General features: G+C 37.2%; 1 protein-coding gene across 1 annotated transcript in view; it reads left to right on the forward strand.

Moving 5' to 3' along the window:
• Positions 1–1496: 1496 nt before the first annotated feature.
• Positions 1497–27276, forward strand: part of LOC128623991 (piezo-type mechanosensitive ion channel component 2) — a 99642-nt gene continuing 73862 nt past the window's right edge. The window contains exons 1-3 of the mRNA XM_053651238.1: positions 1497–2759; positions 13036–13131; positions 24554–24679. Coding sequence (XP_053507213.1) covers positions 2696–2759; positions 13036–13131; positions 24554–24679 — 286 coding nt within the window. The 5' untranslated portion in view covers positions 1497–2695. The remainder of the gene's footprint in view (positions 2760–13035; positions 13132–24553; positions 24680–27276) is intronic.

A 27276-nucleotide genomic window follows, 5' to 3' on the forward strand; every position in this document is an offset into this window, starting at 1 on the left:
CTGATCACAGATGACTGTGTCTCAATCGTATTTCTGTTTGTACTATGTGCCATTCATGTGTCTATGTTGGTTGTAGGATGGGTGTCCCTTGTCTCAACCTCCTCCTTTAGCCCAGTCCACTGCAATGCATCACGCCACTTGCCATTGGACGATCACAACTCGTACACACCTGCTCCTGCCTCATGCTTTGGGATCGGTTGGCTGTACATTTCCGGACGTATACTTAAGCTTCTTTAGTCTATATCCCTGGGGCAGATTATTGCTGTTGATTTGTACTGCCGATATTTCTTTACATGTTTTGATTCCTCCTGTGTTTCACCTTCTGCCTGTTCTTGACTTTGTTTGTGCTTTGTCCCTTTGAGTTTTGAGTGTTTCATTTGTGTATACACAATTGCACAAACACCATCCCTGAACTTCACCAAGTGCCATTGGAACTACAACTGGAATCATGATTTGTAATATTAGTGTTTGGACATATACACATTGTTTGGTAAAAGGACAATGTGTGGATCAGTAATGCTTTGGGGCTGATTTGGGGTTTAATTTGTTGATGATTGTCGGCATAATGGTTTCTGTTAAGTGCCACCTGCTATAGCGAAAAATGTGGCTGCTTGGTTGCTTCTGCCATGAGGTTAACACTTTGTCCTTGGAGGAACAAGATAATTTTGAAACAATATTGAAAATATCTGAATGTGGTCTGAATTGAAGGAATCAGTAAACTTGCTTAAATGTGTGTTGAATTTTTTTTCTATGGCAGAGTGGCCTAAGATCCCTCTACAAGTGTCTTCAACCTTGTAGACCTTACATATTAAGGCTCAGTGCTCTCACTTCTTCCAGTAAAGGGTTCACCAATTATTACTGTAATTATAGAGGTCCAATAAATCTGAAACCAGAATTCTGTTTTGCAGAATAAATCACAGTACTTGAGAAATATGGTTAAAATATAACTACATAGAAAGTATCACTCCTTGTTTGTTTTATTCATTTTTTGCTCATTACCAGTAAGTCCTGAGTTGGCTGTATGGCCGGTATCCAATGTCATGCAATGGCAGTTTGTGAAAACCTGGTACGTTTATCTGATACGTTTAGCATCAACCAGGATGAAACCACTGAGCTCTTGATTCATAGACATATTTATGAAATAAATATATTTCATAAAATTCAAGATATTTATGAAATAAATTGACAAAAAGCAAGCTACAGTATGTCACTGTAGCTATTATTAGTTGTGAGGAAGTTGTTAGGCACTAAAAGCTACAAAGAGGTTATATACAGTAGGCTAATTGCTTTTAGAAAAACAGTGGCAATGTAATTCTATGCCTAAAAGTGATCCTTAAGTAGGTTATAAGATAATGTAGAAGCAACACAATGTAGCACCAGCTATTCCTTCCTAATCAAAACCATTAGTAGCCAACTTAACATAAATCAGATTTATTATAGATGAATATTTAACAAACTCTGCATTACACAGAGCCTGATTTGATATCTTGAATCAATACCTTGTAGGACACCAAAATGTTTACGGTAATGTAAGTAAATTATTGTTAAAGACACAAGTTGAATTTGTTTTAGCATAGGTCATTTTTATTGTGTGCTTCTGGAGAACTCAGGAGTATATGAATGTCCTTTCTCTCCCCCCCCCCCAATAATTAAAATAAATCAAATTTCTTTGTACAAATATAGTCTGTAAGTGTAGCTGTTGTGGTTGCTTGAGTCCATGAAGACATGCTGATCACTGATTCAAATGGCCATTACAGTGTGCATTAGTGGCCTGTATTTTGAGCTGAATCGGTCATAATTGTTTATCTACATTCTTCTTGAAATAGCTTCCTCTGTTTCGGCTGGACTTGTGTAGAGGTATCTAAACAATCACGCTACTAAAGTGGAAAATAATGTGACTGGCTATCAAACACAGACATTTCTCTAGAAGGCTCCTTTTTTTTTTTTTTTTTTAACGAGCTCAAAATGAACTGCCCTGTCAGAGTGGATCAGTAGCTCCGCCTCCTCTCGATTCTTATTGGTTATCTGTTTGATCGTGTAGGAAGTTAGTGCGCTCCGATTGGTCAGCGTTTCATAGCGTTATCTCAGCCTTGTAGAGTTTTGATTGAGGTGCGCAGAAAAAAATATTCCAGTCCAGTGCGTCGCTTGGCTTTGAACCCGAGCCCGGTAAATACGCACAATAATACTTGATGTTCCAAAAAAAAAAAAGAAAAAAAAAAAGAAAAAGAAAAAAGGCTTTTGGAGAATCAACACTACAAGCAGTAACTTTTGGGTTTGCCCTGTTTGAGCACATGGCTGATGGATAAACTTGATCCAGTATCCTGAAGTGAGAAGAACGGAAAAGGAAAAAGAATGAAACTTTCCCACAGAGCAGAATGTGACTTGTTGTTTTGTTTTGTTTGTTTGATTTTTAATTAATGTTTTGCCGACTTTATTAAAAAAAAATCCTGGGACTGGTTATCTGGACCGCGGACTTTAATTGGGAAGCAAAAAAAAGTAAGAAAATACTAAGAATAACAGTAAGTGGAAGATTGAGAAGATCATTTGCGCGCGGCAGTTGTGCGGCTCGCACATGTCCGCATGATGCGGGAGTGGAGCAGAGCGCGTGCGGAACGGATAATGTACGGAATAGCACACGTTTTATTCTGACTTCACCGCTTTTGCATTTCAAGCTGGATGAGAAATCTCCCGGGCGATGGCGTCTGAGGTGGTGTGTGGACTGATCTTCAGACTGCTGCTGCCCTTCTGCTTGGCGGCAGGTGAGTAGACAAAAAAAAACAAAAAAAGGTAACAAAAAAAGTGAAGAGTGATGCACAGGGCAATGCGTAAAGAAGTCATCGAGCTCCTATTGCTCGGATAGCTCCAGCTGTCAGATAAGGTTATGTTTTGTTGGTGTTTGCTGTCAAATTGTAGCAGGATGTCTGGATTTTACTGGCTTATTGACAGCACATGTTACACAGTACTGAAATATATACAGTGTTGAATTAACACCTGCAGTGTTGAATGAACACTTACAACTCTTCTAACCTGATGTGTGCTCATGTGTGACCACCTGGACCTATGTACACACTATAGGTGTTCATTTAGCTCAGTCCCCTAATTGATGTAATACTTCCTCTGACGTAGACATGGGTCTGTTTCAGACCTATTTTTGCATCTTTAAAATAAATTCTACACTCAATACTTAATACATATGTACATTAAGATGTCATTTCTAAACCAGTTAGAGAAGTACACTTTAAAAAAAAAATAGATTTTGTTCCTCATGTTTGGTTTAATTATTTAGAATGAGCTAAAGTAACACGATTTTTGAACATTTTGTCACAACATTCATTTCACTGTTCAGTCCAGCTAATATATTTAAAACTGAAGTTTACTTTATTCATTTGTGTAAAAACTACCGGTACATGAATAATTTTTGTTATAACTAACTGGGCAGTGGATCTGTAGTTCCCAGCTTGCTTAAATTTATTGATACGTTTAGGGATTACGCGTTATTTTATGTTTTTTAGAAAAGGGAAAGACATGATAGCGTTTAATGTTGAGTTATGTTGGACATTTGAAGCAGTGTAATGTTTTTGAATTCTGTGGTTACCATTGTGCCGAAGAGTGGAGCTTGGGCTTATAGGCTTGTGGCCACTCAGTGATCTATACTAATGTCTGCCATCAGTTTTTTCTTATTTATTCATCATATACATTGTGTGTAATGTTGAATGAAACTGCTCGTTTACACATAAGAAAATTAATTCAACCTCCGTAAATTCATACAAATATTAATTTGGTCCCACATAAGAAAATGTAGTTTGACAAATGTCACAAAGTTAATTAAGCATACTAGAGTAAGTTAATTTGAGCTAAACCACCCAAATTGTGTTGATCCAACTAAACTGATTTATTTGGAATGAACTAAATTAAATTGTGTAAAAATGTCTCCAATTAAATTAAGTACGAGTAATGAATTCATTTTTTGAGTGTACGTATAGAGCTCTACATCCTCAGATAAAAAGATACCAGACAAAGGTATTTATTTCCCTTTATTATTTATCTTTTACCTAGAAAAGTGCAAATACAGTACAGTAGTGTACCTTTAAAGCTTTTAAAGTAATTAAAGTCTAACCTTAGATCTTTTTTTTTTTTTTTAAAGGTACCCTAGATCCACATTTGCTGGTGAAATATAGATATTAAAGGTACAAAAGATAACCACACCAAGGAAGGGTAGTCCCCTTTTTTTTTTTGAGTGTGTAATGATTTACAAGACATCCTTACAAGCATCCTTAATGGTTGATCCTAATGAAAGAGCTCTGTTAAAAGTTCTTCTTCTTCTAAAAAAAAAACAACCCCACAAAATAGTAAATTAATGTGATTAAGATGATCTTTGTTAGTTCTATATGTTAAATATGTGTTATATTTTTAATATGCAAAAAGTTAGCATTTTTTGTATATATGTATAATAAAAAACAACACCAATAACACTATGCGCATATGTGTTTGTAATGGGTTAATGACTCCTGCAGTGTTTGACAATGTTATGCTAGGTGGTGACTTACAAGAACCAAAAATAATCCGAAAACGAGGCGCTCATTAAAATCAGAATTAGGTTTAGGTTTGGTAAGAAAAAAAAATTATGTAATATCCTTTCTACATTACAGCGTTCATGTTTGGAAATAATTGCAGGAAATAATCTATATTACATCAGTAGAGAATTACAGTGTAATAGGCATTTATTATATTTGCGTACAAGGTCATGTGTGTCCAGCTGTCTTTATGTACACACCGTATGTGTTAGAAGTGCTCTTCATTCACCAGTTAATGTGCATCACAATTTAAGATTAATAAGTACAGTCATGTCAAAATTATTTAATTTAGACTCTACGTTTAGGCAGTATATAAGAATATTAGATTATTGCTCATGACTGTCAGTATCTAATGCCGTAGCATACGTACTGTATACTCATATGGCCCAGGCTTTCAGCTTTCACCTGACACACAGGCTGTTGATATGTTCGTATGTCAGAATTTTTTTCTCTGAGTGTTTCTCAACACAGGCTATAGTCTTAATGGCAGTGAGGCTTGATTGCTGTCAGCTCAAATGGGAGATCTCTAATGTTTTTGCTAATAGTGCAGAGCCCGCACAATTATCGAACTGGACCCTTCACGCTGTCTGATTCATTCGTATTCCTGTATCCCATCAGACATCTAGCACTTCATTTTAAAGCTAACTGTAATCAACAAGATAATGCCCCCTTAATTTCTAAACTCGATGGCTTAATTTGATGTACGGTTGACCGCAACGGATGTCACTTGTCACCCATAAGAGTCATCCTCTCAGCCTGCCCACAGCGCTTTCTGTAGATTATATCCACTCAACTGTATAGGCCGATAATGTATCGTTTGACAGCTGAGAAAGTCTGTTCTTTTTCCTCAGAAAGCAATCTCACTGAGCCGTGGAGCGTCTACCATTAATCGCTGGAAAGTAGTTTTAACCGCATGAATTAATAATGTGGCATCAGAGGAGAGAAAAACTGGCTGCCCATTATCGTAAACACACCTTTAATATTTGATGATTTATTTTTTTAAAAGTGAGGATAAGCAGAGGTCAATCACAGGAATGTGCAGTAACAGGAAAAAACGTGACAGGAACTCGACATGGCTATTGAAGACGAATGCATTTTTGAGAAACAGGAGCACTGAAGTGTTTTTAGACATGTCTAGGTGATAAATACTCTTTGCTGTAGGGTTTCTACTTGTAGTCAGGTACAGAGGCGCAATTTATTGTTGCCTGGTTTTCCAAAAGCCTGAGTGCAAAAATGGCTATAAGAAATAATAAAGGTTCAGGCTGATTTTCTTAATTTGAGCATATAAGCAAATTAAAAAATGACCTCCAAATGATGGTGTTTGTGCTATAATGCTGTTGATAATGTGTGTTGCATGCTTTCATGAAAAGCATTAAAACTTTATGCTAATTTTACATTTCTTGTAACGCAGTGAGGTAACAGAACACTATCAGACTGATAATAGTTGATGTGTTTGTAAATTTTAGTAAAACGAATACGATGGACATTTAAGGCTTTATTTGTGATTTAATATCAAATGGTAATCTTGTATAAATTCAGTTTCTTACTCAGATCGCAGGCTTACAGTGCTACGCAATGTCAAAACTAATGAAGATTGATCCAACGCCATGGATGTATAGGGTGAACATTAGAGTAAGTGTTTTTAAACACAACAGTTGATGTGGCTTTCCCTTTTCAAAAGGCATCAATTATTCCTGAGCCAGTTTGCTGTACCGCAGATCAAACCCGACAGTTAAGGCAAGCCCATGAGTGTCATAATTGAAAACCACAGCTTTTTGTAGTCATATTTCTGAACTAGAACCAGGTTATGAAAACCATCACAGCTCGTTAAATAAGCTACTGTTGCCTGGCTGTTACATAAGAATATAATATTGTTATTAGTGGACCCTCATTAATTGTACCTAAATGTGATCTACAGAACACACTATATATTTTGATAGAGGGCTGTCCTGGATCTGTGGTTCTAAGCTTGGCTGTGATTACTAATGGGAAAAGACTGGCAGAGAAAACTTGTAAATAGGTGTGGGTCAGTTTATATTTCATATCATCTCCAAGAATTCAACGAAGAGCATTTTGATTTCAATTAGAACAGCTAAAAGTGAATAAAGTGAAGAAAGCTAAAAGTGAAACTGAATAGCTAAATTAAACATCTCACCAGCCAGCCTTCTAGCATTTGCTGGTACATTTTGTTAACAAACATGCAATACTTTCACAGAAAGATGCATACTGACAGACCTTGACATTGTAGACGACCAACCGTGTAGACCTTTTCCCATAGCCTGCTGGCAAACATGCAAGTTTGTCCAAAAAAATCTCTGATAAGTTTTAGAGAGAGAATTTAAGGAACTTATGACTGTATGTTTAGGTATGCTCATGCTACTGTCTGTTAAAAATAGTGCCCATACACAGAAATAACATAAGCAGTCAGATTGCAACCTTCAAGGTTCTGAAGCTTGTAGCCAGAAAAGTGTGCAAAAGATATCTGAAGCCGACAGGGCGTGCATCTTGGATTGGACCTGATAAGAATTTCATCCTTCTCTGGTTAGCCAGATTTAATTTGCACACCAGCTAATAACCCAGACTTCTTATTATATTCCTCATTTATTCCTCAGCTGTTTTATGGAAAAGATTATTGCCACCTTTAAAAAAAAATATTGACTTCCCTTGAGGAGGGGGTTTGGTTTGGTTTTAGAGAGGCAAATTCATTTACGCTTATATAACATTTGGATGAAATATATAACCGGATAAAATATGAAGTGATTTAAACTATCTAATTGAAATGTTTTAAAGTTGTCTTGAAGGGATTTACTGTAAACTTGCATTTGTATGTGGATAATCTCTATCCGGATATAATCCTGATGATCAAGATGCATGAAACAACCAGGTGTAAACTGATGGTGTTCTCCATGTCAAATTTTACTAAGAAGATTCTCTAACGGTAGATCTGTGATTAAAGAAAATGAGGTTCTGCTTACATCATCAATCCGCATGATTCAGGCTCATGCAAAAAAAAAAAAAAAACAGGGTCCTGTAAACAGAATTTTTTTTAAAAGTGAGCCTGAGGAAATTTCCAGTCAGTTAGCGTATGTGTTTATGGTTTGCCATTGCCACTACCTTATTTTTGCACCATCCAGCGCCATCCTCCTGTTGATGGCTTATAGACAAACGTTGTAGACGAGCACTCACATTCTGAGACATTGCCAAAACTTTGTCGTCGTCTGTCTTTGGTTACAGAGTTGGTAAATTGACTGACAACGAGCACACCACATTATGAGCTCTAGGACCACCATCTGAACTCATGACCCAAGGATTTTTGCGATTTTTGAAGGTTATAATTTCAAATCTCAAGATTGCCAAGTAACCATTATCCAGTTTTGCCCACATCTTTCTCAGAAAGCACTCTGCATGGTTGCTGATTTTACCAGCAGGATATATGTTGTAGTGATATGTCATTGTGCTTAATGGTTTCCTGTGCTGTCAGCTGGTACTTATTTATTCTTATCTTCAGCAGACCTGCTGGTATGTGGTCACAAAAAAAATAGTACCATTATTAACTGTAGTCCATATTTCTTGCTTTACTTCAACTCAGTGACTCTAATCCAGCTAACAAGTATATTGAAGCCAATATTGGTACTTCGTTTGGCTTTATTCTAACTGGCAAAACTAGTTTCCATTCATTATGATGTCTTGCTGATTTGAATCAATATTATGATATTATGTCAACGCATGCATGTGTTCTCATGCTAGTTGCTTTCATTTATTGCTTACAATTGTGAACCTTGTCTGATTGATCAACCCTTTTAAAAGAATGTCATGTCATGTCAAAATACAGATTTTCTATTATACCACAGTGCTGTTGATTACTTTTCACACTCACATTAATGTGCTCGTTCTATTCATTCACTGGTACTTGTATTCCGGACACATGTAAACTAAGCCTGTAATAATAAAACGTGTAAGGAGATGTTTATTTAACATTTATGGGAGGCTCTTTATCTTGCCAGCTCTTTGTAACAGTCAGTACTTTCTCTTACATGAGAAAGCCTTTAGGACAGAGGACTTTTGTGCTTCCTGGCTTCTTAATTAACAAGACAAGTAGCATTTTATGTCTTATTAACTTAAAGAGAGAAAAAAAGAAGTAATTAACTTGTTTCACAGCGGTTCTACATACCTTATATGTACAACCCCAATTCCAAAAAAGTTGGGACGCTGTGTTAAAAACCCCAGAATGCAATAATTTGCAAATCTCATAAACCCATATGTTATTCTCAAAAGAACATAGAAAACATATCAAATGTTCAAAATGAGGATATGTACCATTTGAAGAAAAAAAGAAGGTAATTTGAAATTTGATGGCTGCAATACGTCTCAAAAAACATATAGCCTAACCCTAGGCTATATGTTTCCATCCAGAGTCCATCCCATCTTTACTTCTGAGAGACTCTGCCTCTCTAAGATACTCTTTTTATACCCAATCATGTTACTGACCTGTTGCCAAGTGACCTAATTAGTTTTTTTAGTAACCCTTACTTTTCCAGCCTTTTGTTGCCCCGTCCCAACTTTTTTGAGACGCGTTGCAGCCATCAAATTCAAAATTGCCTTATTTTTTTTCTTAAAATGGTACATTTCCTCAGTTTAAACATTTGATATGTTTTCTATGTTCTATTGTGAATAACATATGGGTTTATGAGATTTGCAAATCATGGCATTCTCTTTTTATTTACATTTTACACAGCATCCCAACTTTTTTGGAATTGGGGTTGTAATTACAATTTGAATAAATCAGGCGTTTGGTTCATTAATGAAAAAAAAATGTAACTGTCTGCAAATTGTTGTGGTACAAGAGGATAAAACAACTTTGGGGTGTGCTGTTAATGGAACATAATCAATTTCAGGGTTGTAACGTCAGTACACTACCTCATCACTGGTTATTTTTCTCAAAGTGGTATAATCATTACTTAATGTGTATCCACTATGATAGAAACCTGTTGAAAGGCTGTTCAGATCTTTAAAAGTGTATGTTTAATTTAAACACTATGGAAACACACCTAGAGTGATGAATTTGTTTCCAATTGGACATGAATAAACTCTGTAGATGTTAATTCAACACTGTGGATTTTACTGTGTAATATTGCTTATTTAACCACATTTGATGCAAGTTGAGTCACCAATTGAAGTAAGCATAGTTGTATTCCATCAGAGCTTACCAGTAGATTTATTTTTAACAGTATGTTATAGTCAAAGCTGTTTGGCAGACAATGAGCACTGAGAGTTTGAATTAGGAAGTAAAAATGACAGGAGGACTATTGTCCTCCACTTCACTGAAACGTTTCAGACGTTTCTGAGGGAACACGTCTGCAGTTTAACCCAAGCTTATTAAATTCACAATGTAAAACTGTTCGGGTCAAATGAGTGTTTTGTGGGAAATGGTGGGATTAGCAGCCATCCAGCTGCTGCCATCTGGATGACAACGCTTCAGAGCCAAGAAAGCTCTTGAAAAGCCAGATGTGCCTTGTTCTTCTCACCTTCACTTTTACACACACTGAAAAGATAAAAAGACGTGGCCGTTAGACACAAGACTCGTCTGATTTGTGTCCATTTCTGCACTGTTTTGCAGGTCCTCTACACAGGACAGTTTCTAGTCCTGTGTTTGAATTGATTAGTTTTGCACTTTTCTGTTGATGAAATGACAAAAATAAGTTACAGCTCTCATTTTAGTCCTCTGAGGGCCCATTAATAACTAAAGAACACTGATACGCTGTATAAATTCACAATGCAGTTTAAATACTCCATTAAACTGTACTGACTCGGTGTGTGAAAAGGCATTATATTATTTATATACTCAGCAAAAAAGCAACGTCCTCTCACGTTCAACTGCTTTTATTTCCAGCAAATTTCTTAATATGTATAAATATTTGTATTAACATAAAAAGATTCAACAGCTGATATATAAACTGAACATGTTTCACAGACATTTGACGCACAGAAATGGAATAATGAGTCCCTGAACAAAGGGGAAGTCGATATCAAAAGTAACAGTCAGTACCTGGTGGCCACCAGCTGCTTTAAGTACAGTGCATCTCATCCTCATGGACTGCACCAGATTAGTCAGATCTTGCTAGGAGATGTTTCCCCACTCTTCCACCAAGGCATTTGCAAGTTCTCGATCACGTCTGGGGGGGACACACGGTTACATGTCATTTTCTACTGCAGGGACGAACAGCTGTCCTTCCTGTAGCACTATCATAGGCTTCTTACATTACAGACATTGCAGTTTATTGCTCTGGCCACATTTGCAGTCCTCATGCGTCCCTGCAGCAGGTCTATGGCATGTTCACACAGGTGAGCAGGAACCATCGGCACCTTTCTTCTGGTGCTTTTCAAAGTCAGTAGAAAGGTCTCTTTAGTGTCCTCATTATTGTAACTGTGACCTTAATTGCCTACCACCTGTTCAAAGTCTTTCCAATAAAGATCTGTAAAGCTTATTTAGATTTTACAAAATGATCTTTATCTTAAATTGTCATTAGCTTAAATGATCGTTAATGCGACATAAATGCTTGGACACCTACCGTAACCCACAAACCTGTTTGGAGCTAGGCCTGGTAGTTTTCCACACTCATCAGCAAGCCTTTTATAAACTCATATAAGTATCCAGAAGCTTTTTCTCATTTATATGTTAATAATATTTTAATATTTAAAACAGTTTGTAGGATTGGAGTGTGCATGCATATACAGTATACACTGACCAATCACTTTAATAGAAACATCTGTACACCTGCTAATTCATTCAAATATCCAGTCATCCAATCATATGGAAGGAGTGCAATGTGTAAAATCATGCAGATACAGGATAAGAGTTTCAGTTAATGTTCAGATCAAACATCAGAATGGGGGGTGGGGGGGTGGGGGGGATATGATCTCAGTCACTTTGGTTGTTGTTGGTGCTAGATTTGAGTATTTCAGAAACTGTTGATCTCCTGAGGTTTTCACACACAGCAGTCTCTAGATTTTTCACAGAATGGTGCAGGGGAAAAACATCCAGTGAGTGCAAACACCTTCTTGATGAAATGGGTCAAAAGAGGATGGCCAGAATGTTTGAGCTGACAGGAAGGCTATGATAACTCAAATAACCACTCTTTACAACTGTGGTGAGCAGAAAAGCATCTCAGAACGCACACGTTTTTGACCAGATTTTGCTGTTTGTGTGGGTTTTTTTTTTGCTTATAACGTACTGTACTTCCACAATGTGGAATTTTTTTTATTTATGCTTTAATTTACTTTCCATGATTTGGGCCTGCTTTTATATGCTTTTTTAAATGTAATTTTTTATGTTTTTTAGGCTGCAAAGATGTAGGATAAGCAGCCAGTTGAACAAACAGGCTGGTAAAAAACAGACAGTTTGGCATAATAAGTCTGAATCTTGCTAGCTAAGTGGGATTTCCTCACACACTGAATATCACGATTGGATCAAGTTGTTCGGTAGCTAGGTGCCGTAGTGAAACTGTGTCATAATTCAGTTTGTAATCAGAGACCGCCTGTCAAAATATCCATGACGCTCCTGTGACACAGTCACAATGAAATTCCTAAGATGTACCTTTTTTTACCCCTTTTTTTTTACTTTAAAATGCTACAGCTTTACTTGCGGTTGAGATAGATGCAAAAAAGAAACATATTTCAATACATAGTAGAAATGATCAACATTTCACCATGTAAAAGTTTTCCCAGGCTGCTGCACAAATCTTTAAAGCAGTTTCACATTTCTGCACAAAATGTAAACGTCTAAAATTATCTTCATACATTTGGCATTTTTACACCTGGACTTGGGACTTTCACAATGACACACTGTCCAAAATTCTTTCCAAGCAAACACTCTTTGCACTGTTCCATTCGCACGCTAGACAGTAACATTTGGACATCTGCCTTACGCGTCTCTGTGTCTCTGTGTTAAATCTGTGCAAAGTGTTTACCCAGTACATCTGATGCTCTCATAGCTTCTTGCTCTGTACAGACAGGTGACAAATGATAAACCTACGTAAAGTGTCTTAATAAAGTGTTGAGCCAGCACAAGCTGCCAGAAAAGCTTCAGTGCAGCTTAGCACCGATTTTAGAAGTCTGTGAAACTTTACTAGAAGGATGAACAATATTTTTCCGAACAGAATTGCCTCATTTGATGTTTTGATGATGGTGGACGAAAGCTCTGTCTAACACTTCGCTCCGAAATCTCCATTATGTGTTCGATTGGGTTGAGATCTGGTGATCGTGAAGGTCTGAAATCATTTAAATGCGCATGCTCATTGATTTGCAGTGGACTCAAACCATACCAACAAAATACTACAGCATAACAAAGCCACTGTTATTTCCATTCATTTGTCACCCATCTGTATGCATTGCATTTACAGGCTACTGTATGTGAGGCTTTTTATAACCTATGTCTGGTTTTGTTTGTCCCATCTCTTTGTAGCATGCTTCTTCAGGTACAACTGGCTCTCCTTCGTCTACCTCATCTACCTCCTCCTCATCCCGCTGTTCCCCGAGCCCTCCAGCACAACCATGCAGAGTAAGAGCTACTCTAATTCATGACCACTGACATAAAATCCAATGCTGGGATGAAATCCGTCTCATCCCTGCTACCAAGTGGCCTGTGAAAAGAAACCAATGGGTTTAAACACGCTAATGATGTTGAGGTTGTATATAAAGAAAAGTTGTTTGTCTGCCTTTAATGCAGCTGAATATAGGACTTTAAAGCAGGATTTATTGTTTAGAGCGCTTACAAGAGAATACACCTAACAGACAAGATTATATTGTTTATACCATGGTGCTGTTAAATGTTTGAAACTGATTTAGTCAGAAGGTGTTGATTAAGTAAGGAATTACTTAGTGGCTTAGTGGTTAGCACGTTCGCCTCACACCTCCAGGGTCCGGGGTTCGATTCCAGGGTTCGTGGCCCTGTGTGTGTGGAGTTTGCATGTTCTCCCCATGCTGCGGGTCTTTCCTCCGGGTACTCTGGATTCCTCCCCCAGTCCAAAGACATGCATGTTAGGCTGATTGGCATGTCTAAAGTGTCCGTAGTGTATGAATGGGTGTGTGAGTGTGTATGTGATTGTGCCCTGCGATGGACTGGCACCCTGTCCAGGGTGTACCCTGCCTTGTGCCCGATGCTCCCTGGTCCCAGGCTCCAGGTTCCCCATGACCCTGAAAAGGAGTAAGTGGTAGAAGATGGATGGACTAATGCCACACATTTTAACGGTTTATAGTTAGATTTAATGTTGTTGAATATCCATTTACTTTTACATTTATGGCATTTGGCAGACACCCTTATCCAGAGTGTCTTAGTAGTGATAGGACAGTTCATTGTACATTTATGCAACTGAGCAGTTGAGGGTTAAGGGCCTTGTTCAAGGGCCAAGAAGTGGCAACTTGGCAGTGATGGGATTTGAACACGTGACCTTCCGATCAGTAGTCCAATGCCCTAACCATTGAGCAAGAGACAAGTTAGTTCCTGTTCTCACCTACATTATAGCTGCAATAAACAGTAGTTCTCTCATTAGTATCTCCTGCTCTCGCTCTCTGAAAAAAGCTTGTAATTTTACAGAGAAAACAGAGAGTCTATAAGCTCCTCTGTCCTGAAGACTCCTGCTGATAAAATACGCGAAGCAACGTGACTGTTACAAAGTGCTTACAACCGAGACGCCTTCCATACAGGATCAATGTCTCCTAAAAAAAAAAAACATGACCACTTCAAAGATTATAGGTTTGACATTTTTTAAATCCATTTACACTGCAAAAAATTGTCATCTTAGTAAGTGAAAATATCTTGAATATAGTCACAGTAAACAAAATGTAAGCTTATTAAACCTATTTCTGGACATTATTCAATTCATATTCTATTGGCAGATAATTTTGCTTCTTTATAGAAATAAATGCTTAAAATAAGCAAAATTAATAGAACAAGACTGTTTCAAGCTTGAAATGAGTACAAATGGCTTGAAATAGGTTTAATAATCTTATATTTGGTTTATTGTAAACTTATAACAGGAAATACTAGATAGATTTGACTATATTCAAGGTATTTCCACTTGATAGGATGTATTGTTATTTTGCAGTGTATTATTAGCCTTATATTATGTAGAGCTTCTGCCGTCCAAGTTGCTGTGTATGAGCTGTTACTATAGAAACTATAACATATTAGAACGAGAGCATTAATATTAACCTACCGTTCATGTTTCTGCTGGAACGACCTGTGCTGTTATATACAAAAATAACGCACGCCTTCTGAACAATCAGATTTGAGCATTCAAATCAAATACTGTGGTATAGAATTTTCTTTTCTCGAGAGTTTCTATAGTAACAACTCATTCACAGGGACTTGTATAGCAGACGCTCCACATCATTTGAACCTAATATTATGTAGATTAACTGGCACCCTGTCCAGGGTGTACCCCGCCTTGTGCCCGATGCTTCCTGGGATAGGCTCCAGGTTCCCCCGCGACCCTGAAAAGGAGTAAGCAGTTGAAGATGGATGGATGGATGGATTATGTAGATTAAAAACATGTTGCTATCTAACGAAGTAAAAATTGTTTTATCATTGATGTGGTGAAGCTTTCTGTAAGTTGTTTATTGAACATTTATGGAAGGAGTCTCCAGTGTCAGAGCCGTAAGAAGCAGTAAGTTTTCCATCACAGGAGAGTTTTCAGGACATTGCACTTTACGTAACATGACAAACGGTGTTTTTTGTTTTGTTTTTTTTTTGTCTTATTTATTCCATGAGATGAGGTCTTGTGAGGGAATTACTGTAGTTCATTTATTATGTTAACAGGAACTCACTTGCTTCCACAACATTAAATGTAACTAAATGGTTAAAAGTGACATGTAGTTCATTAATGAATTAAAATTTGTAATCATTGGCAAATTGCTGTGGTATAAGAGGAATACACCACTCCGGCTGCTGTTATTGGAAAATAATACATTTCAGGGTGGCAAAAGTAACTCCTCTTTGCCTTGTGCAGCATCTCACCACCCTGTTTTTGAGTATTTTCCAAAAACAGCAGATGCCGTCGTGAGTTATTCCTTATTTAAATGTAACATGTTATGTATTAACTCTTGGCCTTTCACAAATTTCTGATCTGCTTCTTTTTGCCATTATGTGCTTCCTATTCCACTCTGTAACTGTATTTGTAGATACTCATACCTAGCAGAAAATACATTTTAGGCTTACATTCAAGAGACATTCATGATTAGACTTTGAACACGTCATTTAAGCAAACATTCTCTTTTATATTACAGAGGAATTAAATATAGAGGAGATATATTATAGCAGATAGAGCCTTCAGCCATGGAGGGATGTGTGTCATGCTGAAAGACTCAGTGGTCTGATGGGTCAGAGGAAGGGCAGGGACATCACTGCATTGGCTCTCAGAGCTTCAGACGAGAAAAGGAGGATAGCAGGTTCTAAAGTGGACCACTTACACCCTCATCAATAGTTAAAGAGACCTGCCTTTATTGTAAAGGAAATGTGCTTCCTGCATGGTGTTTCATAGATCTTATCAAGTCTGGTATAGTTGTATAAAACAGTACCTACTGACATCAGATAAATGAATAGATATAGATATAGACAGACACACGGACAGATAGACATTATTGATTTCTTCTGGGGAAATTTGAGAAAATTGATTATCAGTATTAGAACCAGGATTTGTTATTGTGTTCCCACGCATTGCCTTTTCATTAAGGCTTCTTCTAGGCTTCGGTAGGTTATGTGGATCCAGTATGTAGGTTTCTGTAAATCAAAAATCTATGAAAACACATACATGCATTTATTGTACTGCATCGTGTTTACTTTGCACTCGGACGAGACTTGTTGTGTCTCGTATTGAATGACAGCACTCATACCAGGAACAAGTGCTCAATTCTTCTCTGTTTCAAGTTATATTCTGTAAATGTTGAATGAGTAATGAGTTCTGAGTCATGTGTCGCTAATGGCGCTCTTGGTCCTATTAGCGGATCTGGGTTGGTTTGTGTTTATTGGTGACAGACTCAAACTGTCGTCTGATTGAAGATGCTGGGAATGCTTCAATGACTGGGTTTCACTTTTTTGAACCTTACTGAAGGCCAAGCCTGGACAGAATGAGGACGTAATCAAAGGTTTTTGGCATGTAGTCTAAAATTATATCAAACAGCAGAGCACAAAACATATAGTATACACTGAGGAACACCTGTACACCTGCACATTCGTGCAGTTATCTAATCAGCCAATCATGTGGCATCATTTTCGCATCATTGTGTATAAACTCTGTGACAATTTCTGTGAGACTGTGTGTGAAAATCCCAGGAGATCAGTAGTCTTTCTGAAACACTCAAACCACCCCATAAGATAGCAACAACCATCGAAGTCGAAGTCCCAGAGATCAGACTTTTTCTTCATTCTGATGTTTGATGGGAATAGTATCTGAAGCTCCTGACCTGTATCTGCATGAGTTTATGCATTGTGCTGCTGCTACATGATTGGCTGATTGGATAACTACAAACATAGATGTACAGGTGTTCCTAATAAAGTGACCGATGAGTGTATGTCGATATAAGAAAGACAAGGCTACAGGTAATAAATTAAATAATAACATTACATATTTTGTATCTCTCTCTGACATTTTAAATATTTGGATACTCCGGCCTCATATGTTTAAAGGCATACCATTTTAATGCTTTCATAAAAAGAATTATGTATTTACAGTTTTTAAAACTCGTTCAGGGCCGTTCAAAAGTCATGTCAATATTAACACGGGGAAAGTTACACATATTGAAACTGGGGTTATGTAGCAGCGTAAGTAGGCTTTCTGGGCTCCTCATTCAAATTATGTAAATTACCTGCATGAAGCTCATGCCTAGTAGGGTTGCCAGATCTTGAGTAGTAGTGTCTGATATGGGGTTTTCAATAGCATCTAGACCACTGCTTTTAAAGACGAATAGTTGTCTTTAATTCCTAATAGAATTGTCGAAATGAAAATAGAAAATGCAAAAAAGCAAGCAAAAGCCAAAAAAAAGGCTAATATGATGATGAGAATTAGAATATGGAAAACATTGAAATAAACATCTAATAGGAGTCGAGAATATTGCCAATATATTGCTGCATGAATAGTCCTAACTATAATGCTCACCACAGATCTGGTATAATTTGACTAATTTGGATTCCACCCTCATTATTCCTATTATTTTCCTTTTTAGATACTAAATCGTAGATGTAAGCTATTTTATCACGCATTTCATTCACTATTTTTAGTTGTTCTGTTAACTTGATGTGCTCTTCTTTTAGGAAAGCATGTTTTAAGGATAAGCGGACTGAAAACTCATTTGCTACACTTACAGCTCACTTTAAGTTACTTCATAACTTTATCCATAAAAAAATTCAGTCCTTGAGATAAGCAGTGTCACAGATTAAGATGCTGTCTCCTTTGATATCCTCCATGTTAAAAAAAAAAAACTAGACAAAAACAACCAAACAACTTTTTGTGGAATAAAAGGATAATAGTATTAATTAATATTTCTATTTCTATATATAACATTGGCCTCAGATGTCATTCCATAGTCTTTTGAGTATATTCACAGCCCCAAACATACAATTCAGCATGACATATTGTGGATGCATCAAACTGTAGCATAGGACAGTGATGCCAAATAGAGTTAGTTATTCTACGAATAAAATGATGTGGTTATTGGTTAATGCATTTTTACGGAGCATTCAGCAGTTTTTGATATTGTCTGTGCTTTTAAAGGTTATGACAGGAGGCAGATTAGGCTGTCACATCTGTTTAATGCAGCTGAAGCCTTAGGGAAGTTCAGCAGAATAGATCCAGGACCTGAATGCTAGGCAGGGCATTGAATGAATTCAGATCTGAACGTGCAAACATACGCACACACATGGCACATGGGAGCATTTTGTCATCGTGCTTCCCACTGATGAACAAACACAAAAACAAAACAACTCTAATGATCTAGCCTGATCATTTGAAAAGATTATAACATAGTAGGTGAAAAGATCATGAAATTACTAACTGCCCTCAGAGTTCAAGTTTTTATATACAGTACACATTGGTTAATTGTTTAATAAGCCAGTCGATACTGATATATATATATATATATATATATATAATCTCTCTCTCTCTCTCTTGTATTATTGAATTGCTACCCTTTCTAAAATGCTTACATTTTTCTGTATGGAGGTATGGACCAACATCTTATTGTGTTTGGAAGGAAACACATGTTTATATAAATTTACACAATGTCCCTGTATGTTTAAGCTCAAAAAAGGTACTTATTGCATGTTATTCTTTTTTTTCATTCCACAGAATCCTCAATTCTGATTGGTCAGATCGGTCAGTTCACTTGTGTGCCATGCCACATCACACCACCTCGGCATACAAGTAAATCTAAATCCTAAATGTAACGACTTAGCAGACATAAAACAGTCCAAAAAAGTCTACATTTTCAACACTAAAAAACATGGCCAAGTTCTGATATTTCCCTAAACACTTGCTCCTTTGTTTTATCTGGACGGAATATGGAGCATTATGATGTGGTTGAGAGTTTTAACAGAGAATTTGAACTGCTCCAGGCTTCTCACTCTCTCTCTCTCTTCCAACAGCTTAATATTAGAAAGCGTTCTCCATCCTCTCTGACTGACAGAGGCGAACTGGAGGGGAAATGAGAAAATTGTTTAGTGCTCTTGGTTTTATTAGCGAGGACGAGCACGGACAAGGCCTGAAACTGATACGCTGGTCAGAGAGGCTGCAAGGCTGCACTCCACGCAAACAAGTGAATCTGGTGAATGCAGTATTTATTACAGTCATGAAAAAATAAGTACACCCCATGGAAATTGTTGGCTTTTTTTGACATATTTGGACTAGCACACATTTGCTCATGTTTGAAACAGTGCCTATTAATGAAATGTTCAAATATACAAGGAAAATGAGCTTTTTCGATCAATTATTCAACAGAAATATCAATAGATGTGATATCCTTCTGTGGAAAAAGTACGTACACCCTTGGCATCAGAAGTTAGTACTGCCCCCGTTAGCAAAAATAACTTCTTGTAGGCATTTTGCGTAATTGTCCACCAGTCTGTGACATCGGCTTGCTGGTATTTATGACCACGCTTTCATGCAATATTTTTTCAGTTGCAAGATGTTTGAGGGTTTCTTGCATGTACCGCCCATTTCGAATCCCCCCACAACATTTCAATGGGATTCAAATCCGGGCTTTGGCTTGGCCATTCCCTAACCGTCCATTTCTTCTTTTTGAGCCATTCCTTGGTGGATTAGCTAGTGTGCTTAGGATTATCCTGTTGAAAGGTCCACTTTCAGTTCAACTTCAACTTTCGGACAGATGGCCTCACATTATCTTCAAGCACTCTTTGATATGATGTAGAATTCATAGTTGAATCAATGAATGCAAGCTGTCCAGTCCCTGAGGCAGTGAAGCAACCCCAAACCATAACATTTCCACCACCGTGCTTCACAGTTGGTATGAGGTGCTTCTCCTGAAAAGCTGTCTTTGGTCGGTGCCAAGCATGTCTGCTGTTACTGTGACCAAACAACTCTATCTTTGATTAGTCTGTCCAGAGCACATTATTCCAAAAGGCCTGGTCTTTGTCTATATGCTCATCGGCAAACTGTAGTCTTGCAGAATCTTTTTCCTGGTGCACCTCCCATGCAGGGCAAAATTGTGCAACCTCTTTCTGATTGTAGAAGCATGCACTTTGACACCAACAGTTGCAAGACTTACTAGCAGATCCTGTGATGAATTTTGGGGTTCTTGGAGACTTCTTTTTGCATCAGACGGTCTGCTCTTGGGCTGAATTTGCTGGGACGGCCAGTCCTGGACAAATTGGCAGTTTTGTGATATCTGCACCGTTTGTACATGATTTTCTTTACAGTGGAATGATGTATTTAAAATTATTTGAGAGATCTTTTTAAATCCCTTGCCAGACTCTTAGGCATCCACAACCTTTTTTCTGAAGGCCTTACAGAACTCTTTAGATCTTGGCATGATGACAGCACACACCTCAATAACAAAGGGAACACCAGACACTACGTATGAGAAGGGTATAAATAAGACAGGTTCCACCTTCCACCTAGGTTCTAATCACTGGCACCCAATCTTAAACACCTAATCCTAATTTTATGGATTTGAAGGTGTGATAAATATAGGGGTGTACTTACTTTTTCCATGTGAATGTTTTTTGTTAATTTAAATTATGTAAATTACTAGAAAATGTCAATTTTATGTATTATTATTATATATTTATTTATGTATTATTATTGTTACCGTGTATCACCTTTATTAATAGACACTGTTTCAAAGAGGATCAAATGTTTGCTTGGTGTACACATTTTTTCACATGACGGTATGTAAACCTCTCTACATACGACTGACGAGTGGTAAACGTATATTTTTCCTTCTTATTGATTATTGCTGGCAGTGTGAGGTTTTATGCGATAGTAGGTTACAGTACATAGAGAAAATGTCCTTATCAGATATGTATTGGTTTTTGTATTTTTAACTCTGATGAGTACATTGACGATTTATATTTAGCAGTGCGAGAAACTGAAGTGTTTTACAGTTTTAGCTCAGCTGTAAGGTTCTGTGCTTGTGACCTGATGGTTATGAGTTCACATCCCATACACATTAACCATCACCGGCTCATTTGCTCATGTTTGTAAGTCATCTTGAGTATAAATATCTTGCTAAATTAATAAACATAAAGTCTTGTGAAAAAATAAGTACAATTATATAATTATATTAAAAATTTTATAATTTTTTTTTTACATATTTGGACAAGCTAACATTTGATCCTCTTTGAAACAGTGCCATAAAGGTGATAATAAAGGTGACTCTATCAAATGACAGAAAATTGACAAAAAAAAACAGATCAGTCACATGGAAAAAATAGGTACACCCCTACATTTTTCACACCTTCAAATCCATAAAATTTGATTCAAGTGTTGAATATTGGATGCCAGTGAATAGAACCTGCTAAGGGAGTGCAGGTGGAACCGTTCTTATGTATACCCCTCTCATATCTAGTGTCTGGTGTTCCCTTTGCTATTGAGGTGTGTGATGTCATCATGCCAAGATCTAAAGAGGTCTGTATGGCCTTCAGAAAAAAAGGTTATGGATGCCTATGAGTCTGGCAAGGGATTTAAAAAGATCTCCAAATTATTTGAAATACATCATTCCACTGTAAGGAAAATCATGTAGAAAGGGCACAGATTTCAAACGACTGCCAATTTGTCCAGGACTGGCCGTCCCAGCAAATTCAGCCCAAGAGCAGACCGTCTGATGCAACGTCTCCAAGAACCCCAAAATTTTATCACAGAATCTGCTAGTTAGTCTTACAACTGTTGGTGTCAAAATGCATGCATTTACAATCAGAAAGAAATTGCACAAAAATATGACCTGCATGGGAGGCGTGCCAGGAAAAAGCCTTTGCAAGACTACAGTTTGCCGATGAGCATATAGGCAAAGACCAGGCCTTTTGGAATACTGTGCTCTGGACAGACAAATCAAAGATGGAATTGTTTGGCAACAGTAACAGCAGACATGCTCGGCACAGACCGAAGACAGCTTTTCAGGAGAAGCACCTCATACCAGCTGTGAAGCACGGTGGTGGAAATGTTATGGTTTGGGGTTGTTTCACTGCCTCAGGGACTGGACAGCTTGCTTTCATTGATTTAACTATGAATTCTGCATTGTATCGAAGAGTGCTTGAAGATAATGTGAGGCCATCTGTCCAAAAGTTGAAGTTGAACTGAAAGTGGACCTTTCAACAGGATAATCCTCCTAAGCACACTAGCAAATCCACCAAGGAATGGCTCAAAAAGAAGAAATGGAAGGTTATGGAATGGCCAAGTCACAGCCCGGATTTGAGTCGCATTGAAATGTTGTGGGGGGATTTGAAATGGCCAGTATATGCAAGTAACCCTCAAACATCTAGCAACTGAAAGAATATTACATGGAAGAGTGTCAAAAATTCCAGCAAGCCTGGTGGACAATTATGCAAAACGCCTACAAGAAGCTTTTGAGGCCAAGGGTGTACTTACTTTTTCCACATGAGCATATCACATCTATTGATATTTCTGTTGAATAAATTATTGAAAAAGCTCATTTTCCTTGTGGTTTTGTTCAAGTATATCAACTTCATTAATAGGCATTACTTTAAAGATGATCAAATGTTTGCTTGTCCAAATATGTCAGGAAAGCCGACAATTTCCATGGGGTGTACTTATTTTTTCACATGACTGTAAGTTGCACCTGATTTAATTGTTCACATTTAGATGTTTTTAACAGAAAAAGAAGTATATAGATAAGGCTTATAAGCTCTAGAGCAGAGGTGCCCAAAGTTGGCCCGTGGCGACTTTTGATTTGGCCCACCATGCCATATATGAGAAGAAGGAAAGTGTTGAAAAAGAATTAATTAAATTGGGAGAATATGGCTGATGGAGATATTAACTGATGGAGTCCCGGCAATGGTAGGGCGGAAATCTGGCCTTGATACCTTGGTGTCTCATAAAGTCAGTGAATGTGGGAGGAAAGTGGTAAAGTACTACTGTATTTTACATCAAGTACATCTATGTGCCAAATCCATCAGGCTTGTGGTTGTGATGCGTGACTTTGTGTTGTTTGCTCAACCCTTCACCATCAGTGTGGACACAGTCAGTGATGATCTTCAGATGGAACTAATTGAGCTTCAGTGTGATTAAGAACTCAAACACAAGTTCAGGTCCCTTCCCTTGACAGACCTCTACAAATGTGTCCCACCAAACAGATACCTAAAGATGTGCAAACAGGCACAAGTGATGCTGTCTCTGTTTGGCATACCTACCTCTGTGAGCAGACTTTCAGTCTGATGAACTTAAACAAGTGTAAACTGAGAAGCAAACTAACTGACTCTCACCTAAATAAAACCCTGACTTTGTCAGTAAGTCAGCTGCAGCCCAATTTGGAAAAAACTTTTTAAAAATAAGGACCAGCTTCATGTCTATCATTAGATGTCACTGATATTGCAAGCATATGGCTGCATTGCTTATAGCTTGAATTATTAGGCAGTGAATTCTATTGTACTATAAATGGGATTGTTTCTATGTTTTCATTGTACTATTAGTTTCATTGAACTATAAACCTTGGAAAATAAACCTGCCTTAGTTAAGCAGATTACAGAGTAATGATTTCTATTTATTTATTTATTTTTAAATATTATAAATGAGGGGAACCATGGCAACTTAAATTTTAATATAATAAAGTTTGGTATAATGCAACGTTTACTTTCGGCCCACGGCCCTCAATCAAGTTCGGTTTTTGGTCCTTCACAGGAAAAAGTTTGGGCACCTCTGCTCTAGAACGAACACCAGGAATGCTTATTCACTGTAAAACGGTGGATGCAGACGTTCTGTACACACTGGATATAACAGGGTAACAATCATTAGGCTTCAGAATAGCCGAAGGTGTACTATAAAAGCCCATACGCTTGGCAGCTGTATCTGCTCAAAAAGAACAAAGAAAAAAACCAAACGTCCATATTTTCATTTGAACCACATTAGGTTGCATTCCATCATGATTTATAACCATAATTTCTTCACATCGACCTGATCCTACTCTTTTTATGGTTCCTACTCAGCTACAACGTGGACACTCATCCAAAAACCATCGTTCAACACTTGTACCGAGTTATGTAGCCATTCTGAAGGCTGTATGACCTTGTTGTATGGTAATTTCAAAACTTGTACACTGTTTCTCTTGTAGCGCCAAATAGTATCTTATTGAAGTCCTTTGGCACTAATATGATTACAGAACTGCAATGTTATTGACACAATTAATTAATTCAGTGTTCTTCTCTGACTCAGTTATATAGTAAATACCTGAAGGTTTACTAAATACCTGAAGGTTATCTCAGTTAATCCCTGGTGCTGATATGTTTGTGTTTCCTACAGGCCACACGGGGCGCTTGCTGAAGTCACTGTGTTTCACCAGTATGACCTTCCTCCTGTTCCACATCATCTACCAGATCACTGTCAACAGTCTGCTAGCCAGAAACAACATCGATCCTGGGTTCAACTGTGAGTCCAACATATTTTTCAGCATGACCCAAAAACACGTAGGCATACTCAAAGGATTCATAGAGAGTGATGCATTAATTTCTAAAATATTAAAACTGCACTAGTCCAAACCTGGAGTGAACATCATCTACTGTTGTCTTGTCAGTTCCTGACAGGATTTTGATTTGTAAGAGATATTGGTTGCCCTTTCTATGAAGCATTTATTAAAAAAAAAAAGTTGTAATGTTGTATGTTATAATTTTTGATAATTTGTTAAAAAAAATGCTTCTTAAAACAATCTTTTATAACAATTTTTCATTATAAAAGTTGATGTTGCGGGCTATTTTCTTTATTCGTCACATTTAAAATGATAAACACCAAAAAGAGACAGATTACTGTATATTTATGTCAGAGCGGCATTAAACTCTCGCTTCTAATTGGTCGGTGTAATATACAGTATACTTTATATCAAAGCACTCATTCTCTTATACTGTTGTTTCTATAGTAAAAAAAAAACCAAACCACGTACACATGGACGTGTAAGGCAGGAGCTTCACAGCAGATTAAAACGTGTGTAATTATTGATATGGTGAAGTTTTTTGTCAGGAGACATTTATTTAGCCGTTTTAGAAGGAGTCCCAAGTGTCAGTGCTTTGTAAAATTGAGAGATAAAGCTGTAACTTTACATTTTACAACATCATAAAGTCTTGAGGATGGAGGACACTTTTAGTTACATGACAAGATAATTTTTTTGTCTTCTTAAATTTAAGAGAGAGAATAATATAGATACTGGTGAGAGAACTGCTGTTTCTAGCTGTTACAACGCAAGCTATAACAGGAACTAACTTGTCTTGTGTATGTGCCACAAAATTAAAAGTAACTATAAATGGCTAAAAAGTATAACGTAATTTTTTTTCTACAAACAAAATTGTTAGTGTTATACCAAATTATTGTGGTAAGAGGAATAAAGCACCATGTGTTAAACATAAGCTTAGATGTAAGCGTGATGTAAGGAATAATACGCAACAGATCGTGCAGTTATATGAAAAAAAGCCACGCCAGGGTGGTGTGATGCAGCTCAATGCAGAGCTGAGTGCTGCTACCTCCTTGAAGTGCGTTATTTTTGTGTAAGAGTATGTTGCGTGTGATCTTGCTTATACCACAGCGATCTGGCATTACAATATTTAGTTTCTTAATGAAAGAAACGTTGCACATTTGAATGGTTTAAAGTTAAGAGAGAAGTTAGGCCATGCTATCACTTACATTTTAATTGCGATAAACAGTCATTCCCCATCACCATCTCGCTCTCTCTCTCTCTCTCTCTCTCTCTCTCACTCTCTCGCTCTCTCAAAAAACTATAAATTGTTAAGTGTTAGGATTTCACTTGATTACATATGAAGGAAGTCAAAAGAAAAGTTACGTCCACTAAATCCTGCCCCCAACCTTTCATCCAGCATGATTCATGCAAATCGCTGTCTCAAGATGTCTTGTGCTATGTTTTTATTAGCACTATAATAGTTTTGGCCTAAATGGAAACAATTTATTACATATTATACCATAGTATGGTTGGATTCTCGAATCTGATTGGTCAGAAGACGAGCATTAGTTTTGTATAACTGCACAGCAGTTCCAGCTGTAACATTAACAACAGCTATAGATTAATATAATGTATTATACCTAATACATTATTGCTTCTATAGTAACACCTCATACACAGGGATGCCAAATAATCTAATCTAACTGGATGCACCACATAATCTGATCTAAATTAGATTCATTTAGAAAAAAAAATCTAGTAATAAACTAAAAAAAAAAAAGGGGTTGTTGTTTTATTTAATTTTTATTTACATTTAATTAAATGTAGAATTGGTGATATGGAGAAGGTTTTTCATTGCTTTGAAACAGTCAAGATGATTTGCAAAGTTAATCAAGTATAGGAAAGTCTTCCGGTTTCTCTGTAAAATGACAAGCTGTGTTTTGTTGAATATAGGCACATTATCCATAGATACGGAGAGGGCATTGTTGCTGAGGTGTTTTATCTTATAGGTTTTTGTCAAGTAGATATATATGTTCCACAAATAAAATGGTGCCGTGGTTAATGCCTTTTTAAGGAGCTTTCAGCAGTTACTAATTGTTTCCGATCTTATCTATGACTCTGCTTTTTAAAGGTTATGACAGGAGGCAGATTAGGCTGTCACAGCTGTTTGATGCAGCCGGTGCCTCAGGGAAGTTTAGCAGAATAGATACAGTACCTGAATGCTAGGCAGGGCATTCAATGAATTCAGATCTGAACGTGCAAACACATGCACGCATGGCACATGGAAGCAGTTTGTCATTGTGTTTTACACTGACAAACAAATAAACGTCCTGGTTCTTTGGAAATATACAGTGTAATATACGTATCTATAAAGTGTAGCACAGAGAAAGGTCCTTCATTAGCTGTCCAATCCAGTTGAAACCAGTTGATGGTTGAAATAGAATAAACTTTATATCGTATGTTTAATGTTCGACTGCATCCACTATGCTATTATGCATATTGTCCATCATACAGACAGTGCATTGTTTAAAATCTTAAACTTATTGTCGCAATGCTACAGTAGGTAATAAAACTAGAGTTA

This window comes from Ictalurus furcatus, chromosome 20, assembly GCF_023375685.1.
Source record: "Ictalurus furcatus strain D&B chromosome 20, Billie_1.0, whole genome shotgun sequence".
Lineage (NCBI taxonomy): Eukaryota > Metazoa > Chordata > Actinopteri > Siluriformes > Ictaluridae > Ictalurus > Ictalurus furcatus.